Source organism: Sebastes umbrosus, chromosome 8 (assembly GCF_015220745.1).
Source record: "Sebastes umbrosus isolate fSebUmb1 chromosome 8, fSebUmb1.pri, whole genome shotgun sequence".
Classification (NCBI taxonomy): Eukaryota; Metazoa; Chordata; class Actinopteri; order Perciformes; family Sebastidae; genus Sebastes; species Sebastes umbrosus.
The window spans coordinates 10529615-10544858 of NC_051276.1; the positions used below are offsets into that span (position 1 = coordinate 10529615).

General features: G+C 41.6%; 1 protein-coding gene across 1 annotated transcript; it reads left to right on the forward strand.

Moving 5' to 3' along the window:
• LOC119493067 (zinc metalloproteinase-disintegrin-like brevilysin H2a) lies at window positions 1-15244 on the forward strand. Its single transcript, XM_037778083.1, is given in 19 exon segments — window positions 1-142; window positions 2059-2147; window positions 2272-2348; window positions 2644-2722; window positions 2920-2996; window positions 3486-3669; window positions 3819-3875; window positions 4146-4217; window positions 4491-4660; window positions 5434-5515; window positions 7845-7978; window positions 8827-9004; window positions 10585-10674; window positions 11676-11871; window positions 11971-12073; window positions 12226-12379; window positions 12894-12974; window positions 14034-14127; window positions 15135-15244. Coding segments are annotated over 19 exon segments (2154 nt in total). The 5' UTR covers window positions 1-15.

Below are 15244 nucleotides of genomic sequence, written 5' to 3' on the forward strand. Positions count from 1 at the left end.
AGCAACACAGGATGTATGTACACCTCATATAGCCTGATCAGAGCATCCATCTGCTCTATTACAGTGACTGTCTGCACTTGGACAATGGCGCCAACGGTCTTATTGTGGCTCCTCATCCTAATTGCCTCGCTCAAGCCCTCAGGTAAGTCACTGGATATTGTTACCTCCACTCAGCACAGGGGCTAATTAATAACAAAAGCCTACATTTGGCCTGTCCTATTTATTCAAAGTACTTTAACTTGTGGGTTTCTGCTCCTGAGTATAAAGTAAAAACACTGCTCTAAAAGACATGATCAGATAGGATATGATATATCATAAATTTAAGACTTAAAGGCACTATAGGGATGTAACTTCCATCAGTTTCAGGATAATGAATGATATCTGTCTCCACCTGAAAATGTGGTTGATCTACCTTTAGCTGAGTTTACCTCGTGTGCATCAGTGATAATGGAACTTTTTGGACCTGATGCATTTGCTTGTGCAACATGTGATTAGCAAGGAAATACCGACTGTGTGTGTCTTCATCCTGCCTGCTGTGAAATCCTGCTAAGCAATGAGCCCTAATTTCTGTGGTTACATTGGAAGCACACTCAGTAGCTACCATCTAATGATGCTTCCTAAGCCGAAACCAATGAGTGGGAATTACTTTAAACACATTGCTGATATTGTGCCACACTGTCAAGGCTGGAATTCAGATCACAAAAAAGCCACCACCCTCTCAGATGCTACTGCTTACCTGTCCACAGGTAACCATGACTAACAGGGACTCAGTCATATCCTTTCAGACATGCTTTTGCTCACTGGGAAGTACCAAGTTTGGTCAAAAAGTTTCTTAATGTTGGTGAGGAACTGATACCACAAACATGAAGTAGGACTTGTGTTTTATGTTTTGTTCCTTATTAATATGGCAAGTAATGGACAGTTTGACTCCACTATAAACACACATGAGAAAAAATGAAGAAATATTCTCATTCAGGAATTGAGCCAAAGCAAATGAGAAAAACTTTTGAAAAAAACATAAAGATAGAAAAAGAAAATAGAAATTCTATGTTAACGTCTGCTGTTTCGTCAACACACAAAATGCTTAAAATCATGTAGTTTCATTGATAGACATTATGTTGTGTTTGCATATTTAATATAACAAGTTGTGTGCTTCACTGCATTACACTTGATTTAAGTTCCAAATTATAATGTAAGGTTAACTTGATTAGTCTGATATAATACGGACACACACATTTTCCTGCTCACAAAGCCTTCAGTGTTCCTGTTGATAAGGTTTTCACTGATAACTGGTTTCAGACAGACACTGCTACTGTGTTGATACTGTATACACTCATACACTTCATATGAGTGTGACTAATCGGCCCTGATTTTATCTCCAGCCTGCTGTGAAGGTTGATATTAAATAACTGAACAATCTCTACAACTAACTTTCATCTGAAGGATCCAGTCTGGAAAGCTGCAATTGTTTTGCTAACATACAGCATACGTTTTAATTAAGCCCCTCTGGGGTTGCAGCGGGTGCCATTGTTTTTCTGTCTTATTTTTTTTTTACATAGGTCAGGGGCTAGAGCAGAGATTCTCAACCTTGGGGTCAGGGCCCGGATGGGGGTCATTCAGTAAGCAGGTCGGGTCACAGGAGGTGTGTCAGACTGAAAAAATAAACCTTGAGCTATCGGCTCATTTGCTGCCCTCACCTTATCTTACCTTGTTAAAGGAATAGTTGTGTGTTTCTTTAACACTTGGGGCGGGGGTATGACGTACACGCTAAATAAAAAGCAAAACACAATGTAAAAAAAATGTTGAAGTGTAAAGCAACATCAACATAAACATGAAATAATTTGGATTTATCAACACAAATGGATGGAACAATGGCAGCACGACACTGAAACATATATATGGTCAAACTCTGGAAAGCGTAGGACTGGAAAGCGTAGGACTGGAAAGCGCAGGGGGTTAACTGCTAGATTAGTTAGTTGACAGTTACTAAATCACCTTTAAACTCGTCCTTATACCCTATAACATCAACGTGACGTGATGTATGTTGCATCTCCACAGAAAGCCACGGTCACGACTTTGAAGAGGTGAAGGACTATGAGGTGGTTCGACCCGTCAGACTTCACACAGTTAGAAAGAGACATGCAGAGGTACAGTCTTCACTTGTTCCTATGTTTAGTGTCACAGAGATACTGTACATGTGTGTGCTGTTATACACAGCCAAGCTATGATGTTAGTTATGGGAAAATAAGAATGAATGTTTCCTTTCCGCAGCATCTCAGGCCAGAGACTGTTAAGTATGGAATGACGGTGGGAGGACGAGACATTGAATTGCAACTCGAAAGAAATAAGTATGTTTTTACTTCCTGCTGTTTAAAATCAATATTTAAAGCAGTGTCTCACAGATACTTCCTGCTTTTACTTCTCTTTTGCCTTCCACAGAATTTGTGGTTATCATGTCGTTGGTTTTCATCTTTGCCTTTAGACACACTGAACCGTGCTATTTCTTTTGAGATTTCTGCAGACTCAGAATCAGATATTACACATTGGTTATTTTCAACAAGGACATTTGGGGTGTAAGTCAGATAAATCATAGACCATAGTATGGCATGATGGCCATTTATGTTCATATCTTGTCATCATCAGGGAATTACTCACCAAAGACTACACTGAGACTTACTACCAAGAAGATGGGACTCGAGTCACCACAACTCCAAATGACGTCGTAAGTGTTTTTGTACTTTCTCGAACATACCTCAAAGTACAACTGTCTTTTCTAAACCACATCTTTTAAAGCTTCTAAGACCAAATTCCATGAACATTTCTTTGACTTTGAACAGTTGTGATTGAACAATGTGAGTAAATGATAGTTTGGCCTTTTCTTATTTGATAACCTGGTCATCATGCTCCTGTCTTCATCAGGATCACTGCTACTATCATGGCAGCATTGTGAACGACAGCCAATCATCTGTCAGCATCAGCACTTGTGATGGACTCAGGTGAGCCCTCAAACCGTCCTCTCTTTAACTTTACTTCATGAAAAAAAGTTGTCCTTAAATCATCGAGTAATCTACTTAAGTACAATTTTGAGGTATATTGAGTATTTCCATTTTATTTCTACTTCTACTTCTCTACATCTCAGAGGGAAATATTGCACTTTTTACTCCACTACATTCATGTGACAGTTACTGTTCAGATTTTAAAATATATAAGAAACTTATAAAACACATTGTTAAAGATTAAACCAGTGTTTACCAATCATCTTGGCTTGTGACCCTTTCAAAAAGCAGTGTTTATTTGAGGCTCCTTGTTATGTTTCATTCATTCATACAAATTTGGTTTCACAGAACTTTGTTTTTTCTTTTTATCATCTCACAACTCCTCCGATCTATTGGGAACCAGTAGATTAAAGTACCTTACCGTATATGATATAAAGTAGTTAAAACCGTGTCTCGAACTGTGCGTCGATCTGGCGTGATCTTTTGCAGGGGTTACTTCAGAACGTCAGCCCAGAGGTACCTGATTGAGCCACTCTCTGGCGGCGATGAGGGGGACCACGCGGTGATGACCGTTGATGACAAGAACTCCACACCTGCAGTGTGCGGCGTCACCAACACCAGCTGGAGTGACGACTTTGAACCCCAAACGAGCCGGAGCCGCTCCAGATCAGTGGTAACACCACTGCTGTCATAACAGCCTGCAAAGAAAACCTCCTTCAGTCTCATAATCACGACACAAGACGAAATAAATCTGACAATTAAAGCTGAAAGAGGACATTAACTAAATGTTTTCTTCATCTGCTTGATTCTGTTGTCCTCCAGGGTATCGTCCAGAAACAGAAATACCTTGAGCTCTACCTTGTTGCTGATAACCGTGCGGTAAGATACACACATGGAAATTTACTGTAAAAAAAAAACAGAAAGTTCAGAAAAAGAGGAAGTTGGCTAGTTTTGCACTCCTTCTTGTGAAGGATATGACTAAATACTTCTTTGTAATGTGAGTAAATGTAAAAAAAAAACCTTTGGACTATTTGGGTCCGATCTAGAATCACATCATGTTGTTATTTTGGTCATTGGGTGATTCATGACGGATCCACTGCTGAGAAACAGGATGTGACCTCACTCTAACATGATGCCATGATGTTTCAGTACGTGAAGATGAATCGAGATCGGACAGCGATGAGAAACAGGATATTTGAAGTTGTCAACTTCGTCAATATGGTGAGTCAATTCAAATGGCTTTATTGGCATGACGTAACACTGTACATTTTGCCAAGAGTCATTGAGTCAGTGCTTTTATGATTTCTGGCAAATTCCAGATCACAAATGACACATAACAGCTGTCTGTTTGTTACGTTTAAGCTACAGATTTATTTATTGTATTTGCGGCAACGTTTTCTGATAATTTGGTCCTGCTTTTGATCGGAGTGAACAGTGTATAGACATAACCTGTCTCATGGTTTATTTTTTTGGTGATGTCCTGCTTTCTTGCAGGCCTACAAGCCTCTGAGGACCTTCGTTGCTCTGGTGGGGCTGGAGATCTGGTCCAGTCGTGACTTGATCTCTGTGACCCCCCCGGCCGAGGCCAACCTGGACGCTTTCATGAATTGGAGGAACTCTGAGCTGGTGAAGAGGAAAAAGCACGACAACGCACATCTCATCAGGTCTGAACAGTCCTTAACCTGTCTAACCTGGCAGTAAAAATCCAGCATTCTCTATCTCACTTTATATTTGGTGTTAAATAGAAGGAAGCTGTGAACTCTCATGTTTTGTTTCATAAGTTTAACCACTTTGGTGCATCCGTTCTTGATGTTCTATACGCTGGCTGGAAGTTTCCACATCATGCTTGTGTAACTTCCGTGTCCTTGCAAATTGGATCCTGACTGGCTTCAACACTAGATTTGAGGTCACAGATGTGTATATTTCAAATTTCAGGTAAGTACAGAGAAGTCCCACAGGGTTTCCTCCATTAAACAATAGCCTGTATCACTCCAGTCACGAGGAAGAGGCGTGTGAGTTTTCCCTCGATAAGCTGAACAAAGTTTCTTTTGACTTTCAATAGCTGCCGACCTGACCTGTTCAACACCTGTTGATTGCTAAAAGAAACTCTCCTCCCCACAAACAAACAAACAAAACCTCGTGGAACATCCACCGTTTATCTGTAACCACTTACCCGACCCAGGTCACCAGATTATCACAGGGTTGACACAAACAACCAGTCACACTCACATTCAACTTAGAGTCAACAATGCACCTAACCTGCATGTCTGTGGACTGTGGGAGGAAGCTGAAGAACCGGCGAACTGTTGATGCCAGTCATCCAGCCATGTTTCCTCTTTATTTCAATTTAATATAGTATAAATAGAGAACTGGATGGATGAACAGCATAGATTTGTTTTTTGAAGTGTTTCTCATACTATCCTTACTTGTCTTTCAGTGGTATTAACTTTGAAGGAAACACCGTGGGGCTGGCTTTCATTGGGACTCTTTGCTCAGGTCACTCTGTTGGAGTTGTACAGGTAGGAGCTCCTTCCTGAGAGACACGAACATTTGTTCCATCTCTACATCTTTTATTTACACCATATAGTCTTGGCCGGGTGTAAAGTTTGTAACCAAGGAATTTATATTAGCCACACTAACAGCATGGCTCTACCATGGTAACGTCCGTCTGTTGGTGGTTTAGACTAGGGATGTTAATAATTAACCGTTTAATCGACATTAAGCATTTTAACTGATTAACGCTATCGGTTAAACGGTTTAAATAAATATTAATAATTAATTAAAAAGCTGAGCAAAACTCAGAGGAGCGGCTCGACACTTAAAGGGAGAAAAGCTGGTCCACCTTAAAGGGACTATTTGTAACTTTGTACGCGCATAAATGTAGCGGGTCGTCACACATGCACACTCACATATGCGCGTTCGCGTGTCTCCTCTGCTCTCCCTGGCTGCGGGAGGAGAGAGCAGGGAGACACGCTGCAGAGCGCCGCTGCTTCAGCCTGCACTTAGGCAGGAAAAGCCAACACTAGGAACAGATCTAAATCATGTTCATGGAGAGACCTTCGTCTGGTCAGCGAACATTACTGCCAAGCAGCTGAAATATAGAGTGATATTGTGGTTTTAGCTGACTTGTGTCGCCTCACTGTTTTGAGTGATGCTCGTTCAGGTATATTGAGAGCGAGCAAGCGCGAGCCCGACACTGACTTTCGTGATTTCACGGCCACAGGTGTCGCTGTTAAGAAGCATTTCTGAAAGTTACAAATAGTCCCTTTAAGAGAGTCTGAGGCGGAGTTGCAGGATACAGGAAGTTGGCTCCGGTCTCTCGAGTTGGAGTTGTAGCATTTATTCAACGACAAATAAACTGTACACAGACTGCTACACCTAATTCACAGCTATAACGCCACCGACAACCCGGATACTCGGACACACTGTTTGTCGGACACTCGCTAAAGTTACGCCGGGCAGTCACACAGCTGACAACCTGCTAAACTAAACTACATGTGCGGTGGAGATTTATACTGGGAAAGTGGCTGCATGTCAGCGACACTACACACAGCATCATGGCTGCTACAGTAACTCTCCTGACGGTGAACTGGAGACAGTGAATGCAGCATCGTGGCTGCTACAGTAACTCTCCTGACGGTGAACTGGAGACAGTGAACGCAGCATCGTGGCTTCTACAGTAACTCTCCTGACGGTGAACTGGAGACAGTGAACGCAGCATCGTGGCTGCTACAGTAACTCTCCTGACGGTGAACTGGAGACAGTGAACGCAGCATCGTGGCTTCTACAGTAACTCTCCTGACGGTGAACTGGAGACAGTGAACGCAGCATCGTGGCTGCTACAGTAACTCTCCTGACGGTGAACTGGAGACAGTGAACGCAGCATTGTGGCTGCTACAGTAACTCTCCTGACGGTGAACTGGAGACAGTGAACGCAGCATCGTGGCTGCTACAGTAACTCTCCTGACGGTGAACTGGAGACAGTGAACGCAGCATCGTGGCTGCTACAGTAACTCACCTGAAGGTGAACTGGAGACAGTGAACGCAGCATCGTGGCTGCTACAGTAACTCTCCTGACGGTGAACTGGAGACAGTGAACGCAGCATCGTGGCTTCTACAGTAACTCTCCTGACGGTGAACTGGAGACAGTGAACGCAGCATCGTGGCTTCTACAGTAACTCTCCTGACGGTGAACTGGAGACAGTGAACGCAGCATCGTGGCTTCTACAGTAACTCTCCTGACAGTGAACTGGGGACTCAGTCGTCTGTTGTGCTCATACACTGCAGCTGGCGCACCACTTCATGTGACGCACTAAACTAGGGATTTTCATGTGATATGTGATGCTGTGATTCTCACATGATGCCGTGTAAGGTGACCAAAAACCAGCCTCACATGGTCACTAGGCTGTAGACTTGTTATTCTGAGTAAAAAAGGCCAAATCTCATTAAGTGTAAAACCTGAACTGTGTCTCTGTATCAGTGTACGGAGCTCTCCCTGCCTCTGTGTATTTATTTTAGTATCACAACACAACCTAATATCTATAATCCGTTCATTAAATGTCATTATTTTGCCAACCAAGTTCCCAACTATCATCAATAAGTGACCAAAATTCTGTTATTCATTATTTTAAAGAGGAAGTGTAACTTTTTTTCACATGGTGATTTTGAAAGACTTCAACTGTATACAACGCACGTCTAGACTCTACCAACGTTACTGTGGTCGGAAAATAAAGAAACTGCAGATTGAGGAAACAGATTTTTGTATCACGAGTTAGCAGGCGAACATTGGTGCATGTGGATGTAAAATGCTGATAAAGGTAACTAAATGTAAAGAGTTTCACCTCTCAGGATCACAATGACCGGGCCATTGCAGTGGGAGCAACTCTGGCCCATGAGATGGGCCATAACCTGGGCATGAGACACGATGACTCCAGCGGCTGTGCTTGTTCTGGTGATAGCTGCATCATGGCTGCAGCGCTCAGGTAAGAAACCGTGTTACAAAACCTCAGTCAAAAGCAAGCATGTTTATTTACATAATATCACAGTCTGTTTAAAGATGTTGGAGAGTACTACTGCATAAAAGTAGTATAAAGCCTTTATTGCCTCCAGAGGGAGCTGAGTGAGTCTGATACATTGCCTCAAGTGATGTCACTTGAGTCAGCATCGGTTGGGTCTGAAGACTACGAGTTTGAAAATGAGAAAAATGTGGTTGAGGTAGAAAGAAGTAATCTCACCAGACCTCTGTAGCTGTTGAGGCTAGCGGCTAACATTAGCTGAACTGTCGGCAGTCGAGTTGCATTGTGGGTAATGTAGGCGGCAGGTTTAGACAAGGAAGGAGACTGCATGGAATGAAAAAGGTGATATCTCTGGTTCTGCAGCATTGATTTTGTATTTTTTTTTATAAACTGTCCATCGTGAGTCCAACTTTTTTTATAAAAGTGCAGCATTAATCAGTGGCGTACTCCTTTAACAGAAGACATTCTGACACGTCTCCTTAGGAAAAGCACAGGTGTAAATAAAGACATGATAATAAAAGCATTTAGCTGCTTTGGTTTCAGGCTCCTCGTGTTGCCGTTCTGGCTGTCATGATTTGGTTTAATAACGCAGTCATTAAATTCATTCATGTTATTATGTATACCTGTGCTTTCCCTCCTATGACAAGTCATAAAGTCTGCTGTGTTTCTATAAGAACAGATTCACTCCAAACAGTTTCTCTGAGGCTGTGTTGAAAGGCTAAAAGAAGTAGAAGTATAGACAAGGTTGAAGTTCAAAGTATGTGACTTTGGACTTAACAATGAAAACAGGTGTTGCTGTTTTATTTTGTCTTCAGCCGGAATATTCCTCGGACCTTCAGCAGCTGCAGCACCAACAGCTATGAGAAATACTTGCTGAACCGCAGCCCGAGCTGCCTGCTGGACAAACCAGACTACAGCACGCTGGAGGCCCCGTCGTTCTGCGGCAACGGCTTCGTGGAGAAAGGAGAACAGTGTGACTGTGGCAGCTTGGAGGTAACAAGCACTCGTCATTATCAGGAGGAAACATATTCTATATTCAAACCTATATTCTCCCCTCAGTTATCAATAAGCCTTGATGATGGTATTAATACAGAAGCTATGCAAGTTATACCAAATTATTTTTATACAGCATCAAATCATAACAGAAGTTATCTCAAGATTTCATATAGAGCAGGTCTAAACCATATTCAATAATCCTCTAAATATACTCTATATCTATCTTAATATATCTAATTTATAACATCTATAAAGATCTATAACAGTATAACAATGTGAAGCGTTCTGACAGCTTACTGAGTGAAATGCATTATTCCCTGTACTGATTTTAGACCTGTGTGCGTGTACATCTTGTTGTCCCTGTCTGATCTTCACTTTTTCAGTTTGTTATTTTGCCAAGAGGCATATTTGGAAAGAGGCTGTTTGACATGCACCAACACATTTGACATTAGGAGTCGATCTTCTTTTTAAAAGAGAATGAAAGCAAACAGATTAATGTGAACTCCTGATATGAAATCTGGTGTTTGGGTTGTATATGAAGTGCTGGTGTCTGAGAGGCTGCACAGCACATCTGGCTCACAAACAGCTGCTTTCATTAGGCTGCCCTCTCCCCCTTTCCGGCACCAGGTGAACAGCTGATATTATTAACTATGAGTACCACCCATAATATCCATGTGACCCAAATCTCCCAAATCATCGCGATCACATAATAATGGCAAAATAATAAATTCCAATATCATAGACATTAACGAATACCCAAAAAAATGTAAACCATCACAAACTTAATTAACATGAATACAAACATTTCGGAAATTGTTCAAGGCTCCTACAGTTATTTTTAGCAGGTTGCTCCATCTTGAAATGAGAGTATATTGACAATAAAGTTGAATTGATTTGAATATTGATCCACTCTTTGTGGCTTCAGGATGATTCTTTTAAAGCTTTTTGTTCATTGCACCTCAACACCAGTTGTAATGAACAGTTCCACAACTTGTAATTTCCACTAACTTGTTCATTCCAGTGATAATCATCATAATCATCATCATGTTCAGACCTGTTTCTGCTTCTGCTGGTATTAAGTAAGGGCACAACAAGCTCCATGTGGCATACAGCAGGAGGGCCCTGATGCTTGAGATATCTGCCCTTTAATAGTTAGAAGCTCATTATTAAACACTGAGATTTAAGTCAGTTTTTCACAGGACAAAATATCACAGTACAGGTACATTTTGTGGTTTGAAGTCATGAACCTCAGCCCTTATCATATGCACCTTTTAATGTACCAGAAGCATTATGGTACAATAACACAAACATTTTCCTCTGATAATCTAAATCAATTAATATATAAATACCACAAGAATCAAGTATCACAGGGAAATGAAAACAAGTAATAGTTGATTTAGATCCAGTTCTGTCTAGTATCTGCCGAGTCTCCACAGTGTCTACTGAGTTAATAAGGGGACAGGAAAGCTCGCTCTTATTTTGAAAGAAAAAAACACACATCACTCAAAGGAACATAACACAACATGATGAAGAGAAGGATCACCAGGAGTCTAATGAGGTGTGTGTTGTTCTTATAGGAGTGCACCAACCCGTGCTGCAACGCCACCAGCTGCACACTGAAGGAGGGCTCACAGTGTGCTGAGGGAGAGTGCTGCAAAGACTGTAAGGTCAGTATGGATGAAGAAATGCTACTTCACCTCCAACAGGGACTTCTTCTTTTTTTTTCAAATGTTTACTTCTTTACATGAAATCTTCTGAGATATGGTGATCCAATAGTTTGATCTGCTGCAGCCTCCTCTAGTGGGAATCTAAGGTATTACAAATATTTGAGCTGGAGGACTGTTGGTTACTGTTAGACCCTCCAGTTGAAACTATAGGAGCATCCAAAGTCTCTTATTTGCATCCACATTTCCCTCACTTGCATCTCAGTCCCTCCCACCTGGGATGCATGGAGAGACACAAGTGAGGGAAACATGGATGCATTTAAGACACTTGGGATGCAGCTAGTGTTTGGCTTATTGTTACTTCACCTGGACGTGTGACTTCACTCTGCAGTGTTTGTAAGACGTGTACGTGTGAGATGATTACAGTGAAGTAGGAGACATCTTGTGTCCAGCAGTTGAACCTTAGAAATTAAAAATATGTGTCTGGATTTTTCAATGAGGGGAAAGGAGTATTTTTGATTTTTTTTTTTAACGAGGTAATTGAACTTTTGCGTGGAAAAATATATCAGACACTAAATATGATTCCATTTAGAGCCTTTTTGTATATAAAGTATGTTCAAAAATTCCTGGAGATTTCAGTGTCACTGTATTAGTCCTTTACCCTGGTAAATACTTAATAAAGTAGCCTAACTGACCTTTGACCTCCAGCTGGTGATCACCTTGAAGTGACTAATCTATATTTTTATAGCAACAATGAATCAGTGACGATATGAAAACACTGTGAGAATGTGAAAGGAGTCGCTCGTACTGGTGAACCTACAGAGAAAGATCAGCTGCGTTTCAGCTGTCCGGCCCACAACTCACCGCTCTCATGGCGCCGTTTTCAGCCGCAGCAGGACGCTGTTTTCATCATAAAAGCTCTAATATCCGACAGTCAGGTAGAGACGAGCTGGCACACTTTATAGTGTTTTACATACACGTGTAATCTGATGTGATCCACACAGATCTCGCCTCGGTCCACGGAGTGTCGCCGGCGGCAGGATGAATGTGACCTGGCAGAGTTCTGTGACGGGAAGAACGCCACCTGTCCCGAGGACGTGTTTACTGTGAATGGCGTCTCGTGTGATGGAGGTCTGGGGTACTGCTACAACGGCCAGTGTCCACAGAGGCCAAACCAGTGTGTCAACCTGTATGGATCTAGTGAGTGTCCTGCTCTTACATGTTATAAGTGTTGTGCTTTGTAAAGGAGAAGAGATGATCTTTGGACAGGTTAACTGTGTAATCCTCTCCTGTGATCAGCTGCTACAGACGCTCCGTCCTGCTACAACCTGAACACCGGAGGAACCGAGTTCGCCTTCTGCAGACGCCCCGATGAAAACACATACATCCCCTGTCAGCCAGAGTGAGTCTCAGCCAGTTAGTCTTATAGTCTTCTTACTATGCTGACTCATCAACCTGTGTTGGAATAAATGTGAGTTTATTTATTTTCAGAACTAGTAGGGAGTGTCTCTGAAGTGACTGTGAGCTCATATTTGACCCTCTATTCCTCTGCAGAGATGTGTTTTGTGGGAAGCTCTTCTGCCACGGCGGTAATGACAACCCAGAATACGGCCACATGGTCAGAGGCACCTGCAAGGCCGCCTTCTTTGGAGACTACACCAAAGACTACGGCCAGGTGGACACCGGCACTAAATGTGGGGATGGAAAGGTAACAGTTAGTGTCTTTAAAGGAATACTTCACCAACAAAATGACCATTTGTATAACAGTTACTCCCCCTGTTATACCTTGAATTCTTGAAAGAAACGTTGTTTTCCTCTCATGCCTCCACGCTGAACGGAGAATCAAAAAAACTGAGTAAAGTCTTGATGAATTGGAGGCTGCGGTTAACAACAGCAAAACTAGATCAAAACATCTGTTTACAATCTGTCACACAGCTGGTGCAGAATAATCCAATCTCATTTATCCAGCCGGATGCTCACTACTTCACAAACTCATCTTTACTAAAACCTTACGGATCGCACGGATGAGTATCAGCCTGGGCACGAGGCTGAGACTGTTTATGTGGAAGTGTTTTAAATTAACACGGGGTGAGGAATTCATATACAAACGGTAATTTTTTTCTTACAGTTATTCATTCTGTAACTAGGAACACTAGTGAACACTAAATCTAAATGTGTATTAATTTCAACAACGTCTTTGTCGCTGACTTGTTTCTCTCCAGGTGTGCAGCCAGAATGAGTGCATGGAGCTTCAGACAGCGTACAGAAACACAAACTGTTCAGCAAAATGCAGCGGCAACGCTGTAAGTACACGCCAACACTGCTCACAGTTTAATTCAGTTTAGTTTTTTGCTCTTTAGGGAACACAAATAATACATTAAAACATTAAAAGTGTTGAAAACCCCAAAAAACAAAACAATGAACACTAAAGTGATGAAGCACATCAGCACAGTAAACAAAAGGAAATAGAAAAAAAAGAAAAGCCAATAATTATGTGAGCTGACAATAAAATGAAGATAGGCCTCAATAGCAGGTCGTCCACCAAACAGAAGGTCGGTGGTTCGATCCCAAGCTGCTCCGGTCACATGTCCAAGTGTTCTTGAGCAAGACACTTAACCCTAAATTGCTCCTGAAGGCTGAACCATCGGTGTGTGAATGAGTATTTAGATGAGATCCTGATGGTCAGGTTGGCTCCTTGTATGGCAGCCTCTGACATCAGTGTGTGAATGGGTGAATATTGACATGTAGTGTAACTAAGTCAGTGCTATATGTCAGCTATATATAAATATATATATATATATATATATATATATATATATATATATATATATATATATATATATATAATATACTCTAGCAGGTATGGCATACAACTGCTAAGAAAGACAGACACAATATACACATTTTAAGTAGTTTGTCTCATCAAATAAGCTTCAACCCTGAATTTAAAGTTTGCGAGGAGGAGGAGACTTGAGTTGCGATATAATGGTACTTATTCCATTTACACGTCTGATGTTAAACGTGCAGATTTACTGAATTTGTCTGAAAAAATGTCATAGAAATGTTACAGGTACCAAATCAGGCTGATACACACTTGCAGATAAAAAAAATACCTGTTAAATATGTATTTATATTGGAAATGGAGAGAACGTTAAAATCATAGAGGAGTGGGGCTGAATGTTCGATCTGACTAAGTGTGGTAAATGTTTTTTGCAGTGAGGTTGGGTAAAGTTAAGTACAGTGTGATTAAGAGTTCATAAACGTTTGTGTTGCTACTGGTTAGTTTGGATGTTAATGCATTAGCAGGTCTGCTGCTGCATGAGAACATCTGATAACATCTGGATTTCTTTTGTGTTCTTCAGGTATGTAATCACAGAAGTGAGTGCCAGTGTGAGCCTGGCTGGATGCCTCCTCGCTGCAACTCCAAGGATGCGTCTTTGAGTCCTCTTTCTACCGGTGAGACAGTCGTTCATCAACGCACATAGACTGTATGGAAGAAGTGCACGTAGTCACTGTGATGTCACGCTGCAAAACTCTCGCAAAGATGGTTAAGGTTATAGGCATTGACCTCGAATGACACAAACAAATGGAGCAGTGAAGCTGCTGTGAGGGATTCACGGTGCTGGAAATCCATTTATCTTTGTCTAATTTAGTCAGTGAGGTTTTTTACTGCTAAATTACCACAACTTCCTCATCACCGTCATCACAGCGTGCAGGTTTTGGTTGCTTAGTAAAGGCAGGTGCGACGGGAGCGCAACCTCCAAGCACCTTGGATAAAACACAACATGTGAACAGCCAAACTAGAGCACAAACCTTAGTACAATTAACTGCACAGCAAGTCAAATTATTTGTCCGATATTTGCATGAAAAATTCTCCAAAAGGACACAAACATGGCCGAGCTAGCAGCTATAGCCTTTTACCTGTCGCTCAAAGCGGCCACGCTATATACATGTTCAACCTCTTCAGTGTCAAAATTATCATTGTGATCCGTATTTATTAACATTAAAGCGGCTGCTCTCCCTCAGCCCACGCTACTTCCGGTTTGTCTTTCACACCTCCAGGTGTCACTGTAGTGTATATTTATATATGTATATATATATTTATGTATTTTTTTTGAAAATCTAGTGTCTACTTCATTTTCCTGCACATTGATTCACTTGGGGCTCTAACCTGCAAGCTGCTCGGGGAAATTAGCTGTAGAGACCAAAACAGTATTTTGTACCAGGCTGTAAACATGTTGATTTCTGCTGTAAAGTGGGTCATTATAACATGGAGGTCTGGGGACTGACTCCCTTTTGGAGCCTCCAGTAGCCATTCAATGAACTGCAGTTTTTGGCACTTCCACGTTGCCGCTTGTTAATGCATACAGAATAAAAAAAACATGCGCTTTCTGCACAACTAACATTCAATTTTAAATCACTGCTGCATCCAAACTAAACTGATTTCTGTTCCATTTCTGCAGGAGCAACTATTGCTATCGCAGTGATTGTTATACCAGTGGTTTTAGGTATCATAGCTGGTGTGGTCGGATTCATCTGTAAAAATTGACAAAGTCCCACGCTGCCAACGTAA